This window comes from Micrasema longulum, unplaced genomic scaffold (genome assembly GCF_059751315.1).
Source record: "Micrasema longulum isolate JH-2025_06_02 unplaced genomic scaffold, ASM5975131v1 h1tg002261l, whole genome shotgun sequence".
NCBI classification, from domain to species: Eukaryota; Metazoa; Arthropoda; class Insecta; order Trichoptera; family Brachycentridae; genus Micrasema; species Micrasema longulum.
Genome location: NW_028279419.1, coordinates 65313 through 92021, shown reverse-complemented (window position 1 = coordinate 92021; position 26709 = coordinate 65313). Strand labels below are relative to the sequence as shown.

Sequence of the window (26709 nt, the reverse complement as noted above, 5' to 3'; positions counted from 1 at the left end):
GGGATAGATGATTTGTGTTTTACTAAAATGTATAAAGGTTTGTAAGATCTCTTATCTGGGTCATAAGATCCTCAAACTTATACTTATAGGCAAGATTAAGGGGCAACGTGGAAGAAGGCAAACGTCTTGGTTGCGCAACATAAGACTCTGGACCGGAATGAGATGTGTGGAAGAGTTGTTCTGGGCAGCGCAAAACAGAGAGGTCTTTTTAGAAGTGATTGTCAACGTCGGGGACACCTGATATGGCACAGGAAGAAGAAGATAGCAACATAAATTAAAAATCATAAATACGCCGGTCATATAACTAGCGCGCACTCCCGCTTACTGCCAATAACCGACTGATACAGAATCGTCTCAATCTTTCTTTTTATTGGCAATATTTTCATGCTCTTTCTTCTGCAGTAAAACAGATTTATTGTGATATTGGCATCACTTTCATTCCTATAAAATTATTCTTCGCATAGTGAGGATAAATGTTTGCACAAATTTTACTTTCCAAATCTGATGTGAAAATGTTTATTTGAAGATTGCAAAAAACACAAATTCATTTCTTAAACAAATAAGAATGCTATATCAAGTCTTGTATCCTATCTAGGCTCGTGATACTCCACACCCGCACAAGAGTTGAGGGTTTGTGCAGTGGACTGTAATAATCGCTTACAGATTTATTCAATCTTGTTTCGAAACAATCGCGTTCGCCTATCAACAGGTGACATGTGTACACGTGATTTGAATATGCTTGTCTTCTGACGTAAAACAAAATGGCAACATTATAATAAACTTAAACGTATTCAAACTCACTCCCTCTTTTAGCTGCACCTACGTCATGCTCCGGTCCCAATGAGGTTCTGAGCAAATGCAAAAACCCCTGCCCCAAGACTTGCAGCCAGATTACATCAGGAATTCCTGGTCCGGATTGCGTAATGCCGAACCCTTGCAAACCAGGATGCAACTGCATTACCGGATATGTCAGGGACAGTAGCAATATCTGCGTAAAGGAAAGTGACTGCCGTAAGTAGATACATCATTTTAGACAATGAAGATATATTAAAATGATGTCATATTTCGCATGCTCGCAGAACGTCTTTTAATATAATTTTGCGTACTCGATTTAAGAGTTCAAAGCGATTTTCCGTAGGTAATTTTGATTTGAGTAAATACAGGAAAACTTCGAGTGTCCGTTAGAGCCGAAAGTCCGTTATACACGGTTTTTCAGGGCCAGACCGCGAAATTTCAGAGGAGTATTCCTCATGGTAAGCTTTAAAAAAATCCTTGTAAAATTTTTCCAAAAAGTCAGTAAAAAAAAAGAAAAATTGCATTCTCAAAATGTAGTAAATCCTTAATTTCTCGGACAAGCAATCCCTCCACAAACCTCTATCTCTCTCCTACCCAGCCGCTTCCCCTGTTTGCGTCTGGTGCGTATCGCTTCGTTGGTCAAGTACGTTTTTATCGCATTTTTTATCGGGGAGGGGTAGGGGTTTGCGGAAAAAAATTTGTTGCCTGCCCCCGAAAACCCGTATATGATTTTCTGTTTTTTTTTCTTTTATATATATTTTTATTATAAACCTTATTATGTTTAAAATTTGATTTACTTTTTATATTAATTTTTAAAGTTCTCGTATACTTTTTATTTCAAACTTTTGTTTTATTTAAACTTTTTTTTTTTTATTTTAAATATTATGTTATATAATTTTTAGGCTTGATTATTGTTCCTTAGTTTTGAGTGCAAATATGTAGTTAATAAAAAAAATAAAAAAAAATAAAATAAAAAAAAACACAAAGAAAATTCTATTTATTGTCTTCGGACACTCGTCGTGAAGTGACGTTGCTGTTTAATATCGACACACATGCTTTCGGTAATCCTGCTTTGAAAAAGAAATCAAGTTTTGTTTGCATCTTGAAGTTTGCTGTTTTTTCATAATCAACTCTCCAAAATTACTAAAGTGCGTATAATATAGTCAACCTACACGTAATTGTATCAGCGAATTCCCTAATATACTATCGCTCCGGCTAGGTGCAGTCTACGAGCATTATGTCTCAAATTCCTAGAATTTGAGCTAGATGTATGACATGATTATCATAGCCGCTAAAAATTGATTACATGCGGCGACACTTGTATATAAGCATTTTACATTTGACCGGATTTTTCGTTCGTTGTATCCGAAGTTTGTTAAATAAAGGTCCTATATAGAGATTTAACTGAACTGTGTTTTAGAATTTGAGTAACAAATCGTACATACCAGTACCAGTGGTTATCTTCAAAGTCTGGCAAATGTTTGTCATAAGTAAAGAAAACATTTTAGTTATTAACCAAGCTGTTTTTAAATTTGTTGCAACTGGTTGAGAAAGCTGTGCCGTCTATTCTGCTCTCTTAGAGACATTCTGGATATTGACACTCTCAGAAGTGTGTACTTTGCTCTGTTTCAATCCACGCAACCTATGGAATACCTGGCTGGGGGGGTTGTGCTGCATCCATTTTAAAGCCTCTCATAATTTCACAGAAATTATATTCCGGCGCCCTCCAACATACCCGTCAGAACAGTTGTTCTAATACATGAAGGTGCTGGATATGAGACAACTGTACCCAAAAGAAACGCTTACACACTTCTGGTCGGAGAGGCATCTCTCGTTTATAGCACTGAGAGTGTTCAATATTTTGGAAGAGCGTATTAAGCTCTCAAGGACAAAATTTATTTTCAAGAGAGTAGTAAAGGACTGGATTTTCCTTATTGGGAGGGATTTGAGTGGGAATCTCTTTGATGATTTTCCAAATGTTTAAGTTTACTGTTCACCATATTGATGTGCCATATATATATATATATAAATGTTTTTTTTTTTTAATATTTTTTATTTTTCTGATCCTATATTTGTGGTGATATACTCATGTGTCAGTGTTAACTAATTGCTAGTCCCATCTCAACACAGGTCTTTTAGTCCCTTGGAGTTGGGACTTATGTCTCAAATAATGTACAATAAACGTATGTATTTAAATAAATTTACAATTTATTTTTATTTATATTTACAGCTCCTAGCTGTCCAGGCCCTAATGAGATTTATGTCTCCTGCAAAAACCCTTGCCCTCTGACCTGCAAAACTGTCAAAGGTAATGAACCAGCTCCACAATGCTCACTCCCTGACCCTTGCCCAGGAGGGTGTAACTGTAAGGAAGGCTTCGTAAGGGGTGACGCTGGTGCTTGTATCAAAATTAGCGCGTGCCGTACGTATTTTTTATATATTATTTCTATACCGTATGATTTTAAGTTTTTTTTAATTTCAGGAAGAATATTGATCATGGTTAATGTATTGTTTATATTTAAATCAATAACATTGTCGTTAGACATTTTACTAAATTTTATTAAATATTTGTATTTAACCGAGTTTTCTATGTCTACCGGTTTCGAGATGTACCCGTCTCTTCATGAGGACATCATTGAAACCAACATGCAAAACCCACTGTTCACCTTCACCATAGTTGTTACACAAAAATATAAAACCAACATAACTTGCATTTTAATAAGCAACCCTTACATGCGCTGATTAGGTTATAAAAATATTTTATTGTGGGATAAATAGTTGATAAAAGAGGGTGAAATAATAGGAGGGGCGTGAGTTTACTAAGTAAAGAGTGACCATTAGAGTGGAACATCGTTTAATGGGCAATACTGAAAGGTTGTTTGATTATTGGTCAAAGGAACATTATTATTTAAAGTTTCCTAATGTGAAACATTTTCATATCATTTACATTTAACCATTTTTTACTATGTAAGATTTTAACTTTATCTTTATTTAAGTCGTGAATTGATCACGCGAATTGCGAATTCGAAGAAATTGTTATTGTGAAGACAATGTTCTTTAACACAAATATAAAAAAAGAATCTTGCTGTTCTTTCAATGCAAACTGAACGACAAGAAATTCAATTTCAAAAACCTGAATTATTTTATTTGACTATTTCTATCTTAATTATGAAGCATTAATTTACCAATATTGTTATTTGTTTAAAAAACTGGTTTGATATTATTTGGTAGAAATTCGGATACATTTGTGGATATTGTATTTACGTAAAGAATTCTTCTCCATTTGTTTTCATTATTTGTATTATTATAATTACTGCTGACAGGATATAATAATTGCTTGATCGATTCTTTCTTTAGTTTTCTATTAAAAATAATATTTACCAAATCAATATTATATCCATTATTAAAAGCAATTTTTTTTATTAAATTTAATTCATTTTCGAAGTTAGGTTTAGAAAGAAAAACATTTTTAAACAATGCAATATTGAATGGAATGCGGAATGTTTTTGAGAAGTAAGGTGTATGGATGAGTTATCAATAACAAAAATCAAATGGAATTCCATATTTTCCGAAAACCAACTTACAAGGATATGGTATTAGGAAAAATATTTTACATTAGAAAAGCTTTCAAAAATGATGTCCCTTTGATCAATTATGACGGTCTCTTCATACAATGTACGTGCTTGAGTGACAAAACGTCAAAATTGAATGCGGTTCGGGACGAATAAGGGGCGTGATCAATGCATTGAAGCATTTTCGAGGAAATAAAAAATTACGAATACAACAATATTTTTTTACTCCCAAGTATTTCATAATATGAATTAATTAGTATATTAATATTTATTATTTCATAATTGTTCAAAAAAGTTCGTGATATTTCCCTATTATGGCTCTTCCAGGCTAGCAACTGCCAAATTGTACTACCCATCAATTTCCAGTAGACCTATCAACAGCTTGCCCACCACATACCGCACAACGCATCTGAGGACATAAGTCTCCTTGGCGGTGCCCACATACACGGAAAATTTGCTCTTTGTCAAACGAGAAAAGCTGCCTGAAGGAGCTCTCTGAAATCTGGTAGTCTTAGCATCTTTGTGCTGAAAGAAAGTAATCCAGAAGTACATAATATGTACTTCATTGGATTGAGAAGAGAGGGAAGTAAATTCTTCACTGACTGGGATTAAATTGATGGCACATGACCAATTTGCCGAAGAATTAAAAATGAAACGAAACTTTTTAAAATACTTGAAATGCTTTTTGGAAGCCGCCAGATCTGTATATCCGACAGGACCTATAACAGGGCCACGGATAGTAGCGAGAAGCTCCATTCGGTAATCATAGAGAAGGGGAAAGGGACAAGACCACAGGATGTGTTCAGAAGATTGGTTAGGATATCCGCAGCAGCACAAAGGGGAGTCAATAATTTTAAAAACAAATCATTTTTGATTAAATTTACCACGAGCTGATAAAAACTGCGTAGTCCCAGTGATCGGGGATAACCCAAGAAGATTTTAAGCGTTGACGGATTGAAGGTAAAAAAATAAAGGTAACCCTCCCTGAAGGGGAAGATTACCACCGCGATTGCCAAGCATTAAGAAGAAGCATTTAAGAGAAGAGACCTATCAACAGCATCGTCACTATAAACAGCCTTTAAACGTCGATGAATCACAATAGGAGTCACTTTTTCAGCAGCTTACCCACCACATACGGCACACCGCATCTGAGGACATAAGTCTCCTTGGCGGTGCCCACATACACGGAAAATTTGCTCGTTGTCAAACGAGAAAAGCTGGCCGAAGGAGCTCTCTGTAATCTAGTAGCCCTAGCATCTTTGTGCTGAAAAAAAGTAATCCAGAAGTACATAATAATATGTACTTCATTGGTTTGAGAAAAGCGGGAAGTGAATTTTTCACTTTTTCAGCAATTAAAAATTCGATAACAGCACGCTGTTTAACTCACGTTGACATAGTACTAAAACACGTCCCCATACTTCTGCTTCTCAAAATATACTGAATGAACGCAACGCCTTCAAATCCGCGCATGCGTATATAAAAGGAATGTTACTTCCACATGCCACTTTGCACGTTTCTGAAGGTCATTTCGTTCGCGTTCGACAAATATGCGTGCATTAGTTTTAAGCCCATCCTAGCCACTTACAACTTCTTAAAAAAAATGTTTTAGTATACAACATAAATTATGTACGTAGTGTATGTGCAACTAAAATAATTTTATTTATTTATTTACAGCAAAATAATCTTCTGCGGATAATTCTTCACGAGGATAATAGAACGCCATCGAAGTGAAAACAGATAGTAAGTTGATTATTTTATTTTTATATTTAGTTATTACAACAGTGTTGCTGGACATGCGAAGAATACCTTGGTCAACCAGACGCACCAACGCCACGCCTCAATTCTTAAAGAACGGAAGCTGATGGATAGACTCTCGAAATGAAGATTGCCTGGTGAAGGTAAATAGAAGGAAGAAAAGAAGGAAGGAGGTCTCCCATGTGCTAGTTGGACCTGATAAAAACTGCAGCTTTCAGAAATTAGATAATTCAAAATACACGAAAACCTTGTATGTGTATTCCGCTGAGATCTCATCTTGTAGTCTTATGACCAGAAATGCGCCAATGACTCATTTAAAAACATTCATCTTATATCCAGTACCTTCATAAATAAGGAAGTTCAGTGTTAGAGGAAACTGGACATAAAAAAATAAATTCTTACTTGTGGTAATAATTCAAGCATTTAATTGAAAAAATGGTTTGAATACAAATTTACTACTTTAAAACGTAATAGGCTCTTGTGAACAGGTTTTTAAAATAACCTATAAATTTTAGCGCTGTTACATCACTGTGGCAACCGGCAACAGATTCCCGGTTCCCGGTAGCTATGTTCTTCGATGTTCAGAGTATTATGACGCTTAGCGGGCAGCTCAAATAATTTGTTTTTATAACTTTTCGGGGTTCAACTTTTAAATGCCAGACGCACTTACTTACCTGAACTTCTGACATTGCGGGTGGTGTAATTTCGATGTTTCGGGGTGGATTTTTTAAATTACAGAATTTAAAAAAATATATAACAAAACCGATATTACGATACACTAAAAAAAATGTTTTTTGCTTAAAAATATAGTCTACTAACATTTTTTTAACCCAATGAAATTCCTCATTGGAATATTGTCTCATATGTAGAACTGTTGATTTCCCAAATAAAATAAAATAAATAAATAAATAATAAATAAATAGACTTGCTCAAAAACCTGCACTACAATTTTTAATTCCATCTTTTGTTTGAAATATATTTCTCTAATTCATTTATTTGTTAATTTTGCAGAACTAGTGTAATTTCGTATTTTATTTAAACTTTCAAATAAATAGATAAATAGCTGCATCATTTAAAAATCTATTGCATTACTAATATGTTTTTTTTTGTCAATTTCAGAATATCTTTCTCTGTCCATCTTTGAAGGATGCCTTATTTTGTGTGAATGTATTTTCTGCTATAAAATAAATGTATATACCAAAATAACAAATTAATCCTTATTTATTTATTTACGAAATTACATATATAAGTACGTCCGGTCGAGGCGTGCTTCAATGATTACTGAAAAACCATTACCTTACTGTAAAAAAAGCATTTAATGTTATTTCAATAAGATAGTGAAAAATTCTTTTTTTAATAACAGAAGGGTTGCAAAAAATATTATTCGATGAAATTTCTTTAGAAAATAATTGGTAAAATTGTCTTTCCTTTCTTTTTGTTTTTATTTATCCTTCTTGGCTAATTAGTTAAGTCCGTGTCCGGGCAAAATTAAGAATCCAGTACTGTGTTCAAAATGTAATCGGAGATCTGGACGAATTTTGACGTGATGGGAATGATCTCGGGTTGAAATCCTTAACAAAAACATTTTCGACATTTACGGGGACTACTTGTAATTGGCTGGTTTATATGATCGCTGTAATAGTGTAACATTTATTATTCTGTCGTAATTAAACATTCATTTTTCTTAAAATATTCCATGTGGGGTGGACTCTCCTGGGTGAACAGAGTCCGAAACGATGACGTTCTCCGACGAATGAAAAAAGATAAAGAAGTAATGAAGACCATATTGTTAAATGGACATAAAATTTTGTAACTAAATTTGATACAAGTAAACACAATGGTCAGCGCGTTTGCCTACCATGCGAGAGGTGTCGGGCTCGATTTCCGACGTGATTGAAATGAAATATTTTTTAAAAAGGGTGTTTTTACACCAGAATATTTCATACAGTCTGGACTGGTAAATGAAACGTAAGACTGATCATCTTATCTTCATGTTACAAAAAATGATCAAGATAAGAAAGGGAATGATGATGATAATAAAACACAATTGCCTACCATTCGTGTTTGCAATATGGTCATGAGGAAGAATGACAATATTCGACAAAGTCCCTCCATGTAATTTGCCAAACTCAAAATTAAATGGACAATGAAAGTAGTATAGTTAATTTCAATTAAAATCGCGATTAACGAAATTTAAAAAAATATATAAATGAACTCGTAAGTAACTCGTTTATTGACAAAAAACATTGCCTATGAACGATATTCAAAAAAGTTTTTCGGGTATGTGGAGGGAGTGTTCAATTTGAATAACTCTCTAAGGGGTAGAATCCAGCCATGTCTACAAACATTGGACAGACATAAAATATTGTTGATTAACGTTTTAAATACTTTGTGAGTACATATTGCAACGAGAAAAAAGTAAACAAAGTTCTAATCAATTAATACAAATAATTTTCAAATCACCATTGACAAACAAGTGATAATTTTCCATTATTTTAATTACTCTTTGAACAAACCGATTCAATTTGGACAGCTGTTACTAGAAATTTACGTATTGTTTACCGAGAGTTTTAGTTGGAATTTTATGCAAACAATTTTTACTGTTTGCTGTAATATGAATGGCTTTTTGAGTAAAAAATCATGTTTACTTTTTCAAGCCTTCCAGAATATTGTGCTGACATGACGCAACACTAAATTTCTTTTTATTTTATGAAGGCCCCGCGGAAGGTAGAGGGTAAGCCTACTAAATGTGATACTGGAGACGTTTGCTTCTTGTCTCTTAGACTGCGATAAGGACAAATATTTCCATCTTGAAAGAGCTAGACGTAGTACTATCATCCATCTGTTTAAGCGTGTCGTCTAGTTTTTCGGACACATTGAGAACAGTCTTGATAAATTAATGGCCGTGCGAGGAGTCGAAGGAAGTAGAGGAAGAGGAAGATCCCTACTCGATGGACTGACCCAACCAAGGATGCCACAGAAATATCAGTGGTTGGAGCGATGCGGACGATAGCGGCGCGGCTGTGTCGAGAGGTGGAGGGCAACTATTTATAACGTGTTGAAGAAATATAGGAGGATAATCTAAAACAGGAATGACTACCCTCAGCAGTAAGAAAAACGACGTAGATAAAAATTATTTCCTAGTTATTGAATCATGAAATAATTCAACAATGTTTGATTATGTCCAAATGCTTGCAGACTGGCTGGATTTCCTCGCTAGGGTGTTGTTCATATTTAAATTTATTTCAACAGAGAGAGAAAACATTTTCGAGAAGGGAATATGGAAGTCTAGGCATTTACAAGGCTTATGACCTGTCATTGGCTGGTTTAAGTGGCCACTTTACACACTTTAAATTTTTTTTTAAAAATTCAATTATTTAAATTGCTCAAAATTCCAAATTGGAAAAATTTCACGTAAATTCAATATTAGAATAAAAAAACATTTAAGATGTCTCAACCATAATGACTTCACAGAATTCGCTCATCTTACATCCGAAAACCATAATTTAAATCAAGAAACAAATGCAAAAATTTCACGTATTAATAAAAATGATCTTCATTTAAACTTTAGACAATCTAGAAAGATTTGAAGTAAACCCAATAACCAAAATCCCATAATAAATAATCAATTAAATTGAAAAATAAAAATTAAATCCCGTTTCCCCATGCTACTTTTATTCTTCTGTTTTTTGGTTTCAATATTTTATAATACCTTTGAATAAATAAATAAATAAAAAAATAAAAATAGCGACGCGAGCTATTCTAAATTAGTTCAAATCCCGACGGTGAGAAAGTAACCTCAAAACCGGTCGACGCGCGACGTATAATTTAAAAACTATAGTGGTTCATACAAACTTATAAATCAGACTTGTCCTGCCCGAACGTTGGCAAAATACTTTTCACTGATACGTAGGTACCTAGGTACTTGTTTGTGATTGAATTCCAAAACATTGTTTTGTTCAAATATTGAATTCAAGTAGGTACCTAGGTACTTGTTTACGGTTGAATTCCAAAACATTAAATAAATTTTGTTTCAAATATGGCATTCTTTTTGCAAACGTCAAACTCCGGTCGACTCACCAACAAAGGGGTGTATTTTTGTAGGAATACGATTTTTAAAAATGTTTTGAATTTATTTTTGTTTTAGTGCTATCAAAAATTCAATAAAACGAAAAAAATGGGTAGAAATTATAAGGAATTTAAGGAAAGAATCTGATTGAGATCCACAAAAAACAAATGCTGTTTGTAAACATTCAAAAACAAAAAACTTTTTTATTCACAATTATTCCATTTTTTGCAAATGCATTCTCCTCGAATGCAACCCTGGTAGATCGATGAATAAAACATTTATGCTCCCAACTTCTTTTTCTATATTCGATTGAAGATTTTAATATCTACGAACGAGCACAGCGTAAGATCTATATTTCTCTGAAAACCGCACGTAAATCGGTTAAGCCGTTTAGGATGAGTACGGTGACATCACACGTACAGAGGAATTATATATTTAAAGAAAAGCGATTAACATTGATTCTTAAAGCTCGCTGGCTCAAAAAAATACGCGCGTGGCGGTTGTGGGTCAGATTAGACTTAGTTTTAAAAATCGCTTTTGAAGTGAGTGTGAGGATCTCAATATTATTTAATTATCAAATGGACTCTTATTCAATTAAATAACGTGTAGCAGAGTTTTGTTTTGATTTTTAATTTTTAATTTGAAAAATTGCATGGAAGATGGGATTGGAAAGAGGAGACTATTCATATTCTGATATGGAGAGGTTTTTAAGCATATCAAGTCTTGAAAAACGCAGATGCATTGCAGATATAATCTGCATGTATAAAATTATGAACTGTCTCATTGATGCCCCTGAAATTTTGCAAAAGATTCTTTTTAACGTTCCCACCCGTAGACTAAGAAATAATGAAATGCTTTTCCTCGGTCACTACAGGACCAATTATGGTGCACAGTCGCCTTTGCCCAGAATGATCAGGCGGGTGAACGATCATCAAGATCTTGATTATTATGGTGTAAGGATGTCTTTCTTTACAAATCAGCTAAAGAATCTGTATAGTTAGCCTATGCTTTTTACTTAATCTAAAAAATCTATCATCTGTCTTTGCTGCTTATTTCTGTTCCTTATATTTTTTTATTCCTTTGTAAAAATTTCTTTTAATTGTAATGTTTATAATGGACTTTGTCCGTAAATAAATAAATAAATAAATAAATAAATAATGCTTTTGTTTAATCATAATTAAAAACATTTGATCTCATCGAAATCCTGTTCTCCTTTTTAGCTTCTAGCCACTCGTAGATCTTACATATAATCGATCGGAAGATCGGTCCTTACTATTTAGCGTGCTTTTAAATCTACAGTTGATTTTTAGGTTCTCACCATTAAATAAAGTTTTTAGTTATTTTTAATTTAGCAATTTGATTATCTTAGTTGTTTTATTTTGGAAGGTTTCTCAGATTAAATGAGATATTTGTGAGCACCTGTTTTATGAATTATTTGATTATTATGATCACGTAGCCTTTTAGTTTTGAGTTTTACTTTCAAAGAGGCAAGATGCGTTTTATAGTGCTCGTCCTATTTATTACTACTGTAGTCTACGCTACTACCTGTGTAGGTGAGATACTTCTGTATTTTATATGAAAAGATCTCATAATGACGTTTTTTTTAAATGCGCAATGTTCAATAGTCCAATCTTTTCTCCAACCACACATTTGTATGAAACTTCATCGATTGTAGATGCATTACAGCCTTACACATACATAACCGGCTGAAAATTTAAGTTATTTTACAACTCAAAATCATCTTCCCCTTCTTCTTCCCTTAATGTAATGTTTCATAATAAATATTGTAATCTTGACATATGTAATAACTGCGAAAAAATGAAGTCTAAAAGGCGCATAAAATACCTGGGAGTAATCATAGACTGTCAACTTAAATGGACCAATCATCTTGAAATAATTGTTAATAAACTGAGATATTTAACCTATGTGTTCAAACGACTTAGTATTTACGCCCAGCTAAATACTATTAAAATGGTATATTATGCACTTCTAGAGTTATCGCTTTTCTATGGAATAATTGTATGGAGGGGAACTTACAACAACCATATTAAACCATTAGAAACTGATCAAAAATGTACATTAAAAATAATGCTTCACTAAAATCGCACTTTTCCCTCTTTCCAATTGTTCCAAGAAGCTAAACTTTTAGACATAAGACAAATATATTGTTTTCAATGTTTAAAATATACGTTCAAGAGCCAAAATTTGTTTACAAGTAATTCAAATAGATCAAGTCAAAGAAGGAATCGTGTGTTGGAAATACAACATTGTAAAACGAGGCTCGCACAGAGACATGCGTATTTTATAGGCCAAAATTAAAAAAAAAAAATTTTACTGATAATATTTCATTGATTCCAAACTTTCAAAATTTTCCTTCTTTTAAAAACACTAACTATCCTGGATTTAAACTAAAGATATGAACTCTTTTTTTCTATGATATATTTTGTTGCCCTTTAATAAAAATGAATATTTTTATGTTTTTTTTAATATTTTTTATTTCCTTTTTTAATTACTATAAAAAAATACCATATAACCTTTTTTAGAATATTTTATTTTCTCTTTCTTATGTTACACAAAAATATTATAACTGTCTATTTATTATAGGAGCAAAAATTCATTAACATTTTCTTGTCTACAAACAGGCCATGCCTTTGTGTAATTTTTTGTTTACTATTAATATGTATTTTATTGCCATGTAATTATCCATTATTTTTTAATACTCTGTTTTAACTCTTATGCGTGTTGTAAAAAAAAAAAACAAAATTTAAAAAAATATATTTAAAAAAAAAAAAACTGTGGTCTGTAGTTAATTTTTCAACTGTCTTATTATAATTTGTACCCACATAATATAAATAAATATACAAATACACACATATACAAACACGGAAGGTAAATACGTTTTTAAAAAATACGTTAAACGTTATCCAAGAGTGAGATAATTTTTTTACAAAGTGTAAATTAATACATAATTAAATCATTAAATAGGTACTTCAATAGAATTAGAACAAGTTACAGCAGTATAAATAAGAATCAAAGGAAATCAGAGTCACTGAAATAAAATATGGTAGCTAGTAAGATTAATTATTAAATAATACTAGCGGACCCGACAGACGTTGTCCTGCCCGAACGTTGGCAAAAGACTTTTCATTGATAAGAAGTACCTAGATACTTGTTTGTGATTAAATTCCAAAGCTGAAAATTGTCAATATTCAAAAAATATTGAATTTAAGTAGGTACTTGTTTATGGTTGAATTCCAAAACATAAAATATATATATTTTTTTAATATCGCATTCTTTTTGCAAACGTCAAACTCCGGTCGTCTCACCAACAAAGGGGTGTACTTATGTAGAAATACGATTTTTTAAAATGCAATAAATTTAATTTTATTTTAGTGTTACCAAAAATCCAACCAAAAGAAATAAAGGGGCAGAAATTATAAGGAATTTAAGGAAATAATCTGATTGAGATCCACAAAAAACAAATGCTGTTTGTAAAAATTCAAAAACAAACTTTTTTTATACGCAAAAAAACAATATGTTTCCATTTTATTACAAATGCATTCTCCTCGAATGCAAACCTGGTAGATCGATGAATAAAACATTTATGCTCCTAACTTCATTTTTACATATTCGATTGAAGATTTTAATATCTACGAACACGCACAGCGCAAAGATCTATATTGGTCTGAAAACATGAATCATAAAACTACTATTAATTATTAATTACATATTGCCATGTTATATTAAATAACTTATCTGCATTGTATTTCTTGACATGTAAAATTTTTTATTTTGTTTTTTTTTTTAAATTATTATTTTGTATATTGTTTTCATCATTTTATATATTGTTTTGGATATTTATAAATGTTTTGATTTATATATAGACGAGTCCAGACTTAACATTAAATAAATAAATAAAATTAAAAATATAGCTAAGGAAAGTACCTCAAATGCCAAATTTAAAAAATCGAATTATAAGCAGTATTGAAACATTACACTGATGTGAGCACGTGACCAATGGTAATGTCTTTCTTATGCAACATATTGTATTTTTTTTTGTGTCTCGTAAATAATACGTTTTTTTCCATTAAGTAATAAGTATTGACATAATGGGGAACATTTTTTCAGGAAGGTTTTTTTTTTTCGATATTCTAATTTGGCCGTTCAGATCCAAATTTAATTTCCGTGTACCGTGTATGCAATGCATATTTTGTCGATGTTTTAGTATTTAATCATCTTAGTAAATTGATGTTTGTTTGTTTCTACTATAGCATCAGATAAAGCTGTAGCTACTAAACCTCCAGTATCAAATCAACATCTAACCAAGGCTCCGAACAAGCCCACAACAAAAGTTCCAACCAAACCGCCAACAAAAGTTCCAACCAAACCACCAACAAAGGCTCCTCCCAAACCACCTACCAAAGCTCCTACTAAACCCCCAACTAAGCCCGTAGTCTGCAATGGAGATAAAAACGCGGAAGTAAAGCCTTGTGGAGATCCGTGCCCAACAACTTGTGAGAATAAAGATCAAGGACCTAGAGCATGTCCTGCAATTTGTATTGTAGACGGATGTGGTTGCAAAGCCGGCTTTGTTCAAGACAAAAATGGAAAATGCATTCTTCCTGAAAACTGCCGTAAGTATTTTAACGAAATCGTTTTTTAGATTAAAAAAAAACATTAATCATTTTCTTGTTCCTTCAAATGTTCTAATATTTTAAGACCAATCAATAAAACAAATGCAAATATAGTTATTGAAATTAAAATTGCAATTTTTTGCCTGAAAAATTTCTTGAATGTTAAAAGATTCTGCCATAAAATTAAAGGTAGTCAAATAGGTGCGAAGGTTTTCACGGTCCCTGATATCAATATGTTTCTTTTTTGGGTGATACCGTGTGTGTTGGAATTGTTCCGACGTTTCGGCTACCACTGCAGGAGCCATCTTCAGGGTAAACTGAGTGTCTTGTAGAAAAAAAATGTGTGTTTAATTACTTGTAATGTGTACCATGTCGCAGTTAGCAGTAGGCACATTTCTATTCATTTTTGTAGTATGTAGTGCTGGGAACCGTGTTGGGTTTAATTTAAGCCCGTCGTCTTTGTTTATGTTATTTGGGTGTCTATGTATTTCGATTTCCTCTTTTATTATTCGTGCACTGTAATTACTGGGTTTATGCAAAATTTTCCGGTGTCTATAAAGTGTTCCGCTATTGCAGATTTGTCAGGATGCCCAAGTTTACACGTTTTTTTGTGTTCGTCAATCCTTTTCTTTGCTGTGCGCCCTGTTTGTCCTATGTACACTTTATCACACCCTAGGCAACTTAGTTTATAAACAGCTTCCGTTTACAGGGGATTCCTGTCTTTTGGGCTCAATAAATGGTTCTTTATTTTTCCTACAGTCCCAAACGTTGTTCTAATATTATGTTTCTTCAGCACTTTGGCTATCCTGTCATGACATCCTGTACATTTGGTAGGTGTGCAGTTTCTCTGACAATATCTTCTTTCTTGTTCTTTTGTGTAGCTTGCGATTTAATAATGTTGTCAATTTGCTTCTTCTTATGTCTATTACGCTCCAACGCATCTGTAATTTTATTGACCTCTTCTCCCTTTTCGGAATCTTATTCGTGTCGCTCTTGTTAACAATGTATTTATTAATCCTCGTTTTTGGGCTGGATGATGATGCGAATCAGCGAGGTATGACAGTTAAGTATTTCAATCCTAAAATTTTCCATAGGTTTAAAGTACGTTGGAAACTTGTATGGCTCTCTTGTTGTCATTAGCTGGTTTGTATTATACAACTTGCCGGACACGTAAAGCAATTTAAATAAGCTGATGTAACTTTAATGAAATCCACAATCGCACATTTCGTCTGTCTATTAAGCTACACTGTACTGAATGGATCAACATTTTCAAAATTAGCTGATTTAACTATTACTACTACTTCGGTTTGACAGGCGTCGTGGCTCAGTTGGTTAAACAGCCAACTAAAAAACTCGCGACGCTGGTTTCTTTCCAGTTAGTTGCGTCTCAATTGATCTGGATGTAATTCTTATATAATATAGAATTAAGATTTAATAAATAGTATATATATTAATATGTTTTGTCCATGTTTATTTCATTCCATACAAAAATAAGGTTCTGCCGTTCATAATTAGATTGATGATCTTCAGATGGTTCCTACTTCAATCTGAATGAATCAAAGTAAAATGGCTTATTACAAAATATTTTTAAAAATCAATTACTGATTTCAAAAAGTTACCAGCAGATCAATCACAGATGTTGGTCAACGTCGGTTTAAAGTCTTTAAGCAATTTCACCAATCAAAGTGGAAGCGAACCGCGATATAAAGATTAGTTTATCGTGGTCTCATGGCCAAACGCCAAACGTAAAAATGTTAAAGTCGACCCGAGTAAAGTTTCAGATTGTTCGTTTGTCGATTTTTTTTGCATTTTACAAGATATCCTTTACTTAAAGTGTGACAATAATAAAAAATAGATATACTAATTCCCGATCTATAAATTAAAGTAGATGTTCCATTGGAATCGGTAACGATTAACAATCGCAGTGAGAAAAAAATATCGGATCAATTATTACCGACAGTAGCACTTATTGTGAACTCTTGTATGGCAGTCATGTCACAGACTCGATATGTTTCTCTTATTTTTTTTAATGACGAACTCATATTTTTTGTAATCTTCAAATAGACATTTTTGCACCGGATTTGGAAAATGAAATTTGTATAACAATGCTAATTGTTAATACAAAAAATATTTATCCTTGCTACGCGAAGGCTGAGTGTCCGCTAATTCGACATCACATGTATAAGAGACAACATGAAAATATAACTCATAACAAGAAAGACAGAGACGCTGTTCTGTGGCAGGTGTTGTGTAAAACAGATTCAGTTGGTTGATGACATTGATGTGAGATGCACGCGCGTAATATGAACGGCGTATTTATGATTTTTCATTTGCTGTAACAGGGCTAAATTATATGTTTATTTGCATAAATTATGAAAATTGAATTATTAAACGGGATGTTTCAATGTTTTTTTAATTATTTTTAAATGTCTGAACTTAAGATTATTTCGTCTTTTACTAGTGGTAACACGATGTTACATCACCGCGCGCGAAATGATTATTTACCACAGTCTTTTAAGAGTTGAACTCCAGGCTGTATTTTTACTAACCACTTTAATGTGATAATTTATATGACTCTTTTTTAGCACCAAATCCCTGTGGGCTAAATGAAGAGTATAACGCGTGCCCAGCTTATTGCACATTCGATGAGGATTGTGGTTCCTACCTCTTAGGATTAATCCGTGACTGTGCCGCTCCACCAGTAGGGGGAATTCCTTGCACTCCACGATGCCAGTGTAAACCGGGATATGTAAGGATTAACGGTGCTTGCGTCTTCCCATCAGAATGTAAGAAAACTGGAATATATCTCAGGAGATCTCGAAGATTTGTAGGGTAACTTTTGGGAGGGGGCATTCATTTGTGAAGACTATGAAAAAGTGACTTTGCAAAATGTTTTTTTTTGTGAGAGAACAGTGCCTATTAAATATAATATTTAACATAAACAGATTAAAATGTTATGATTGATGCCCCCGTAGCTATCACTCTTTTTTCGTCTCCGGAGGAATTTGGGTTCGGTTCTCGAAAATATCGCTTTATAAAAAAAATCTTTAGCCCAAGGGTTTTGTATTGTATTTCACTACTGTAATAGGGCATCCTGGTTTGTTGTGGTACAAAAAAATACAAACACTAATTATACTAATTGTGTGAATGATATTATTAGATGATAGATCCTTTAAGGTTACATTTATGTCTTTAAAAAAAGTTTATTCATTCAAACTGCATTTTGCCAATCAATTTTGGAGTACAGTATAATCGGTTGGGGTGGTGCGAACGACACAGTTTTAAATAGTGTATTTGTTGCACAAAAATCCATGATTAAAATAATACTCGGAGTCCCGATACAGACATCTACTGGAGAAATATTCCATAAATCACAACTTATGACAACAAAACAATTATACGCTAAAACAATACTCACTTATAGATTAAAAAACTACTCTTACTCAAATGAAAGACAAAACCCCCACAATACATCACATACAAATAATATAATCACTAGATCCTCAACTCATAGACAACTTAAACAAATACAAACTAACACCACTTTCACACAAACGTATTTTGAGTATTATTCAATTAAAATCTATAACCTACTTCCACTATCTATTAAAACAATTAGTAACGAGAAAATGTTTAAAAAGGCTAAAAAAATGGATAGTGGAGCTAGGTAGAAGTAAAATGGATTGTATCATTCGCCCATACCAATATTGAATCAAATGCTCCACAAGTGTATAGCTTATGTTAGGTTTTTGTTATTTTCATCGTGTGTTTTGTCATATAAATAATATAGATGTACATAAATACCTTGTTTTTAAAACTGTCTGAATATTTGTTAATTATCTTTGTTTTTTAAGTTAGTCTTTTTTGTTTATTCTCAAATGTAATTTCAAAAAAGTATACTGTTAAGTGTCCTCGGCACGGGAAACCCCAGTGAGGTCACATTATTTTTATTATTAAATATAGTTTGTAAGCAAAAAATATGAATAAATAAATTAAATAAATAGATGATAACTCGTTTTCAACATCCATTTAGGTTGTCCATCCAATACAACAATTGTGGATTGTCCAGCATCTTGCGATGACACCTGCACAACTGTAGCAGCCCCAGGTTGCGTTTTTGAGTGCCCCAAGAGAACATGTATTTGTAATCCAGGATATGTTCGAGAGAACGGTATCTGTATCCTTAAAAACGAATGCCGTAAGTAATCTTTCACTGCATAAAAATATCAAATCAGCTTTCACTGTTAAAACAACCTTACTAAAACTAGGTATTTATTGCTTGTTAATATATTTGTGGTGGCGGGCAAACTAGCAACTGGCGATCAACTCACAAAATTGCATTGTGTCCACGGTGGCCATACTATTAGACCGTGATAACCACGAACGGGTTTTTTAGAACTTGTAACAAAACTGCCGCGCTCGTTTGTCGTTAGTTCAATAATAAGTTTGAGGTGATAGACGCACATTTGATTTTGAAATGCATGCCTCTGACCCAAATCAAAATGTTTACGTTAAAGTAAATACATTTCGATAATTTTTATCCAAGTTTACCCTACTTTGTTTTTACATACTCCTGCATCATGCTCTGGTCCAGTGGCGTGCCTAGGGTTTACCAGGCAAGCCCATATATATAAAAGAATATATATTTATAATTTTTTTTTTTTAATTCACATGTGGTGTATTTCACCCGACGGTCTCATAGTAAATTGGTCAGTGCATTTGCCTACCATGCAAAAGGTCTCGGGTTCGATTACCGACAAAGTTGATCTGAAATATTTATTTAAAAAGGTGTTTTTACACTAGAATGTGTCATAGTCCCTAAACTGGTACCTGAAGCGTTAGACTGATCGTCTTACCTTCATACACTGCAATTGCAGTGCTCTATGTACGATTAGGTGAGGAAAAAGAATGATGATGAATTCACTTGTGTGAAAACATGATGTATGCTTTCTTCACTACAGTTGTACAGTCCACAAAGCATCCAGATGGCATTTTATGACGAATAATAATATTTTATGAAAATATGCATAGGATAATCTTTCCGAGTTTGTTTAAATGAACGAAATAAAAAAAGATAATATTATTGTATGTAAAGTAATTCCTCAGATATCAACCATTACCAATAAGTAACATCAATATAATCTAGCATGCGTAGACTTTAATAATAGTCATCGGAACCCATAGATACATAAATATAATAAAGATTAACTATAATTGATATAGGGTATAGGAGAAGGTTCATTGTAGATAGGCAAATAAAAAAGAAACGTCGGCCATCTTCGAATTCATTTTATATATGACGTTTGCACAAAATTATTTTAAATCTTAACCAGTACGGGTCTTTAATCAATTAAGATAAAAATAACAGTTTCAAATTATCAAATCCCGTAAAAAAAGCATCATAAACAATCGTTAAGTTTTTTCTATACAAAATACGAGAAGCGCTCTTTGCTAACTTTACCCCAAAGAAGCTGGTTTTAGATTCCCATATAAACATTTTGTAAGTTTACTGTTTGCATCACATGCAAATTGCACCGTGAAATAAGCCCCATATAAACCCCACGTGCGGGAGCGAGATAAGAAGACATAGTGCCGTTCGCGCACACGGATTTCATACGGTTCGAATCTCGGGATGCGAACAGTACCAACGTCGAACAGGTCTCTAATTCTCATGGGGCGCGAAATTTAAACAACGAAATGAATTATTTTTAAGCGTTTGGTCCAGATTTGGTAATTTTGAAATGAAGTTAAGAAGCAAGCCCGGCTTAAGAGCTTCTATGGAAATACCGCCACTGCTCTGGTCCCAATGAGGTTCTGAGTAAATGCAATAATTTGTTTATTCGCAGAATGTCTATCAAATTATTTTTGCATATTATTCCAGAGTTCAAAGGGTATTTTCAGTAGCTAATTTTGATTTGATCTCTTCTTCTTTCTATATTTTTTTTTTTTAAAAATAGGACCAGTGGGACTGCAAAAATAGAGAGACATAACACTGTTCAATACTGCTTATAAGATATTCCCAAACATCCTTTTCCTCAGACTTACTGAATGCACCAATAGGATTACAAATATCATTGTGGTTTCACACTCGGGAAAGGAACAACTGACCAAATTCAGGGCCTGCGACAGATACTGGAAAAGTGACAGGAATACAACATAGACACCTACCACCTGTTTGTTGACTTAAAGGCAGCCTATAATAGCGTAAACAGAAATGAACTCTATGAAGCAAAGTCTGAGCTAAACATCCCAAACAAGCTGATTAGACTTGTAAGAACAACAATGAGCTCAACCATATCCAAAGCAAGGATCGATAAAGATCTCTTAAAACCTTTACAGGCGTATAATGGCCTACAACAAGGGAATGCGCTAATGCGGGAAATTACAAATTAAAAATGATCAATTCCTTTACATACCTAGGTTGTACACATGAAGAAATCAAGATGAGAATAATGGCTGCCAACCGTTGCTACTACGCGCTTCAAAAACAATTACGGTTCAAACTAGTACAAAAAATACTAAAATTATACAGTATAAAACTCTGATTAAACCAATCCTGGCATATACCTGCAAAAGCTTGGTTATGACTAAGGGATATTGAGGGAATCATGGCAGCTTTCAAAAGAAGAATCTTCAAAGTTATCTATGGTCCTGTGAGAGAAAACGACTATTGGCGTCGTTGCTACTATAGAAAGATATATGAAATCTACGGAGCGCCCGATGGAATCAACTCCACAAGGTGGGGCGCTTGAGGAGTGCTGACCATTGAATTAGAATGCAAGACAAAATCCCATAAAATGCCTTACTCTCTCTGTGCCACAAGGACGACGAAGGTTAGGAAGGCCCAAAATGCGATGGGTAGACTGCATCAGTGCAGATTTGACAATGTTGGAAGTGAGGAACTGGAAAGGAAGGGCAGCAGACCGGCGAGAGTGGAGAAAACTCCTGGATTCAGCTAAGGCCCAATCGTATGGTGATGATGAAGTACTGTATTTTGTAATTTGGAATAACAAGTCGTACATAAAATACCAGCAGTTGCCTTGCAAGTCCTGCAAATTTTTGTTTCCAGAAATCATTTTAGTTTTGAATTGGGTATTTTCTTTAAAGAGAAACATATAATATATGTTTACAAATCGACGTATAGTGTACAAATACATATTCGTATTTTTAGAACTTAAGTGTCCAGAAAACGAGGAACTTATTCCATGTCCCGGATACTGTAGTTTTGACGCAGACTGTGGGTCAGAGGTCTTTGGAATATATCGCAGTTGTCCTGCTCCACCAGTAGAAGAAGTACAGAGATGCTCCCCGACCTGTAGATGCAAACCTGGGTTGGTCAGAATCAACGATAAGTGTGTCACACTTGATAAATGTGAGTTCACACACAGTTCTTTATCATTATTAAATTATCTTGTAAGAGAGATAGTGTAAGCTAGGGTATTAAAATGCATGTTAGAACTACATATTGCCGATGACAAAAATTGGGAACAATTTGAGTACTTTATTTATTTTTTGGTTCAAGCAAAGTAAAATGTGCTCCTAGATCTATAAAAACTTTGTAATTAACTTGATACTAGACACTTTTTCCTTAAAAAAAATTATTTCTTATCAGTTTTAGTTTCTGCATAATTTCTAATCCTCTTTTTGCACAAAAAATGTCATTATAAAGTATTTTTTAGCTCTTAGAAATTCAGGTTAAAACTATTAAAGTACACATATAAGAATACGGACCCTGTTTTATTTTAGTAATTGTTCAAATCTAGGCAGACGTTTACTTAAAATCAACTAATATATTTTAATATAATTCTATATATTGTTTTCAGATAGGGATATTTTTTATAGAATAATAATAAAATTAATTTTTCCTCAGGTTGTGAGCCTAACACGAGGCTGGTAGACTGCCCAGCTCCATGTGAGTCTAGTTGCTCTGCTACTCCCGCCTATAATTGTACGGTAATGTATTGTACTTGTCCTCTCAAGAAATGTATTTGCGCCAAGGGATTTGTACGCAGCGAAGACAAGTGTATACAAAAGACAGAGTGTCGTAAGATAAATTTTATTGAATCTCAATTCTGTTAATTAGAGATGAAACTGATTTCCTGTAACTATCTGATATCCTTCCTATCCGGCCGGATACTGGATTTTAGAGCAGTATCCGGCGGATACCTTATATTCATTAAACTATGAAAATTTCATGAAATCAACGCCACTCAATTGATTTATTGATATCGACCGTATTTGGGAATAGGGAAATAACTCTCATGATTTGAAAAGTTTACCTTTTAGCATAAGAACGTTCGTTAGTGTTTAAACACAAATAAAAAATGAATATATTTTTTTTTCTTTAATTAAAAATCTATTTCCGTGAATAAAAGAGTCAACGGGCCGGATATCCGGCTATCCGGCTTACGGGCTCGCCAAATATTCAGTATCCGGCTAAACCGGTATCCGTTTTATCACAACTGTTAATATTGTCTTTCAGGGAGTAAATTGTTTCAATCGGGGAGTTTTCACCGACACCAGATATTGAAACAAGATTACGTTTTCGTTTCAATCGTAAGCGTTGAACACAAGATTCAGTAATAAATAAACATTGAGAACCATTTTAAATAATAACACGTACATTATGATAATATCTATAGTCGTCACATATCACACAGTCACTAGTAAAACAAATTTTTTTGATTGTAGAATTTAGTGCATTTAATTCATTGCGATTTCCATTACCAGATGACGTCGAAGTAGAAGGTACTTCATTTTGAACAATAATGGTATGTACAGGGACGTTTAGAACAGATTTTACATGACATTTTGCTAGCGCAGTCTTTTAAAAAAATGTGCTCCCAAACAATTGTAGAATAAATTACATTGTTTTGTGAAATTTTCGTTCATCGATAGGCATGGCTTTGAATTTATTGCATGCATATAATAAATGATCCTTATTACAGCAGTGACATTTTAAATAATATTGGCGGTGAAAGAAGCTTTAAATGTTCTAGCGCTTCCGGTTTTAGCTTTGGTGAATTGATTCTGAGGTGAAATTGACTGATTGTCTCTGTTGTAAATTTACATACATGTTTCAGATGCATTACATTGATATTCATTACACTGAATTAGAACAAATATTCGATATTTTCAATACAAATTCTATTCAATGTTTTAGCTTTGGTGAATCGATTCTGAGGTGAAATTGACTGATTGTCTCTGTTGTAAATTTACATACATGTTTCAGATGCATTACATTGATATTCATTGCACTGAATTAAAACAAATATTCGATATTTTCAATACAAATTCTATTCATGAATTAAAACGAATTCTCACTCGTTATTTATTGGAAAAATAATAGATTTATTTTTAAATATAATATTAATTTAGCTTTGTTTCCTGGAATACGTGATTTTTTATTTAGTTAGACATAATTTAAATTGCACATTTATTGCCAAATGGCAACTTCTTCCAACCAACTGATGATGATGATGATGATTTCACTAAATAAAGGTATTTAGTTTATTAGGTTTTTTTTATAATTTTTTTTTTATTGTTCAAAAAACTTATATTTTTTTTAATACTTATGTTGTATTATTTTTTTAATTATTATTATCTAGTTATTCTCAACTTTACTGTGTTATATTTATATTTAAAACATAATATTTTCTTATGATTATTGTTATATTTTATTGAGAGATGTTATATTTCTTTTTTACTTTTTGTTTTTTGTATTATATCTTCACTATTTTTTTTAGTTTTAAGTATTCTATTATTTCATACTTCATGTTTTTGTGCAATGCTGTGATTATTTCTGTAAATTATTATTTTTTGTAAAGGTTCTTTGAACCGTTGATGTATAAATAAATAAATAAATTCTAAAAACTCTAGAAAGTTATCGAAAGTAGGAATTTCTATATTATGGGACAGCTCGAATGAAGTTAGTATTTAATAAGTTAATTTATTCGAAAAAATATTCAATAATAAAAACGACCGTTTATTGACTGGAAAATGGAAACATAAAGTTTCTAAATTTTCAGACAAGGTGATAAAAAGTTTCTTAAATGTAATTTCACTTTTTATACCTCGATCAGGTAAAGATTTAATATTGTCAGGATGGTTATTTTCATCGAAATCGATTTTCATATCGTTTTTCTAGTAACTTGATAGCGACGCTATAATTAATGTTTAACGCTTCACCTTACAAGGTAATACAATTTTCGAACTTCATTGATGACGTCATTATTATGTATTAGGCTCTTAAATATTGACATAAAGTTTAACCACTTTGTAATCTGACCATTGAAATGTGACAGATTAATATATGGCAAAAAAAATATCTTAGAATTATTGCCGTGACTAGTGGATCCGCTTGAACAGTATTTAGGATTTACTTTGAGAAGAGAGTATAGGTATATCTTCTTAATTTCACAAAACTATTTCGTGAATAAACTATATCTGTGTTCGTATTTTGCAGGGTCAAAACCAGCCTTTTTAGAAGCTTTGACATTAATATGGCTTTTGAGGAAATCATTTTTGATTTTTTCTAAGTTTATATTGTGTATTAAAATCCTTTAGTGTAGAGATAAATGATGAATAGTATATTGTTATGAAAGAACACAAATATTATAAAAATATATACGGGTAGGTAGGTACGTAAAAAGGAAAAAACATAAAAAATAATTACAAATATTTTTTTATTTGAACGTAGGTACAATTCGAATGAATTGGATTCATCTGAAATGAAAATTCAAGAAAACTGTCTGCATCTTGTATCCAAAATCTGTTCTTAGGTACACTAATAATTTTAAATATGAATTTCAACAGTCAAGAAATGTAAAAAACACATGCTTAAAAAAATAAAGAACACGTTCAACTATACATATGTAATATACCAATAGAAAATCCCAGACTTTATCATGTGGTAAAAGAGTAGTAAATAAATAGAATGAAAACTTACTTTTTGTAGCAAACAAACTCATTTCCCAATTACAAACATGTTTTATTAGTCGGCCTCCTGGTGTAATGGTCAGCGAGTTTGCCTACCATGTGAGAGGTCTCGGGTTCGATTCGAAATATTTATTTAAAAGGGTGTTTTCACACCAGAATATTTCTTTAGTCCATAGACTGGTACCTGAAGTGTAAGACTGATCACCTTACCTTGATGTAACAAAAAAGTTATCAAGATACGCTGTGATTGGTGTACCAATGCAGTGCCCTATGCACCATTAGGCGTAGAAAGGGAATGATGGTGATTATTTATGAGTAATGACAAGTTCGACAAAAATGTGTTGCCAGCTGATAAAATTGTAATACCAGTATGTTTTTTGGGGAATTTTTATCTACGTTTCCAGTCATATGATGACTGTCCAAAGGTACACCCGTCCAAAGGTACACAACTTGCCCCTTCTATATACATAGTGTACGTCTAACCTTTTTTTATTTTATTTTCTAGCAAAATAATCATTTTTATGCGAATAATTCTTCTCTGGGGATAGTTGAATGCTATCAACACGCAACAGTGAAAACTTCAGTAAGTTAATTATTTTTAATTTAATTTATTAATTATAACGGTACATTTATAAGACAAATTGAATGATCCACTGGAATAATGATGATTGTCCGAAATAAGTCAATTTTAAACTAAGAACGGAATTTGATTGCTTTATTCACGTAGTAACTTTTTACATTTAAAAACTTTTATTATCAAAGTAAGATCGTAGTCGTGATAGATAATTTCTAATAATACGGCTACACGACTAGAATGCTAAGCGTCACTAACATTCACAACAGTAATTAACAATAATAATAATAATGCATGTTCATGGACAAAAACGACCATCACCTCCTTGTTGCATAAGTTCTAACAGTTTAGCTGTTTATTTAACTTTAAACC

General features: G+C 32.8%; 1 protein-coding gene across 1 annotated transcript in view; it reads left to right on the top strand.

Annotated features, from left to right (window-relative positions):
• The first annotated feature begins 6 nt into the window (after nt 1-6).
• The window catches only part of LOC148272646 (zonadhesin-like), a 28172-nt gene continuing 1469 nt past the window's right edge, over nt 7-26709 (top strand). The window contains exons 1-9 of the mRNA XM_088239765.1: nt 7-1011; nt 3026-3221; nt 11656-11744; nt 14463-14825; nt 17411-17611; nt 18859-19023; nt 21997-22197; nt 22696-22869; nt 26269-26346. Coding sequence (XP_088095891.1) covers nt 924-1011; nt 3026-3221; nt 11656-11744; nt 14463-14825; nt 17411-17611; nt 18859-19023; nt 21997-22197; nt 22696-22869; nt 26269-26276 — 1485 coding nt within the window. The 5' untranslated portion in view covers nt 7-923 and the 3' untranslated portion in view covers nt 26277-26346. The remainder of the gene's footprint in view (nt 1012-3025; nt 3222-11655; nt 11745-14462; nt 14826-17410; nt 17612-18858; nt 19024-21996; nt 22198-22695; nt 22870-26268; nt 26347-26709) is intronic.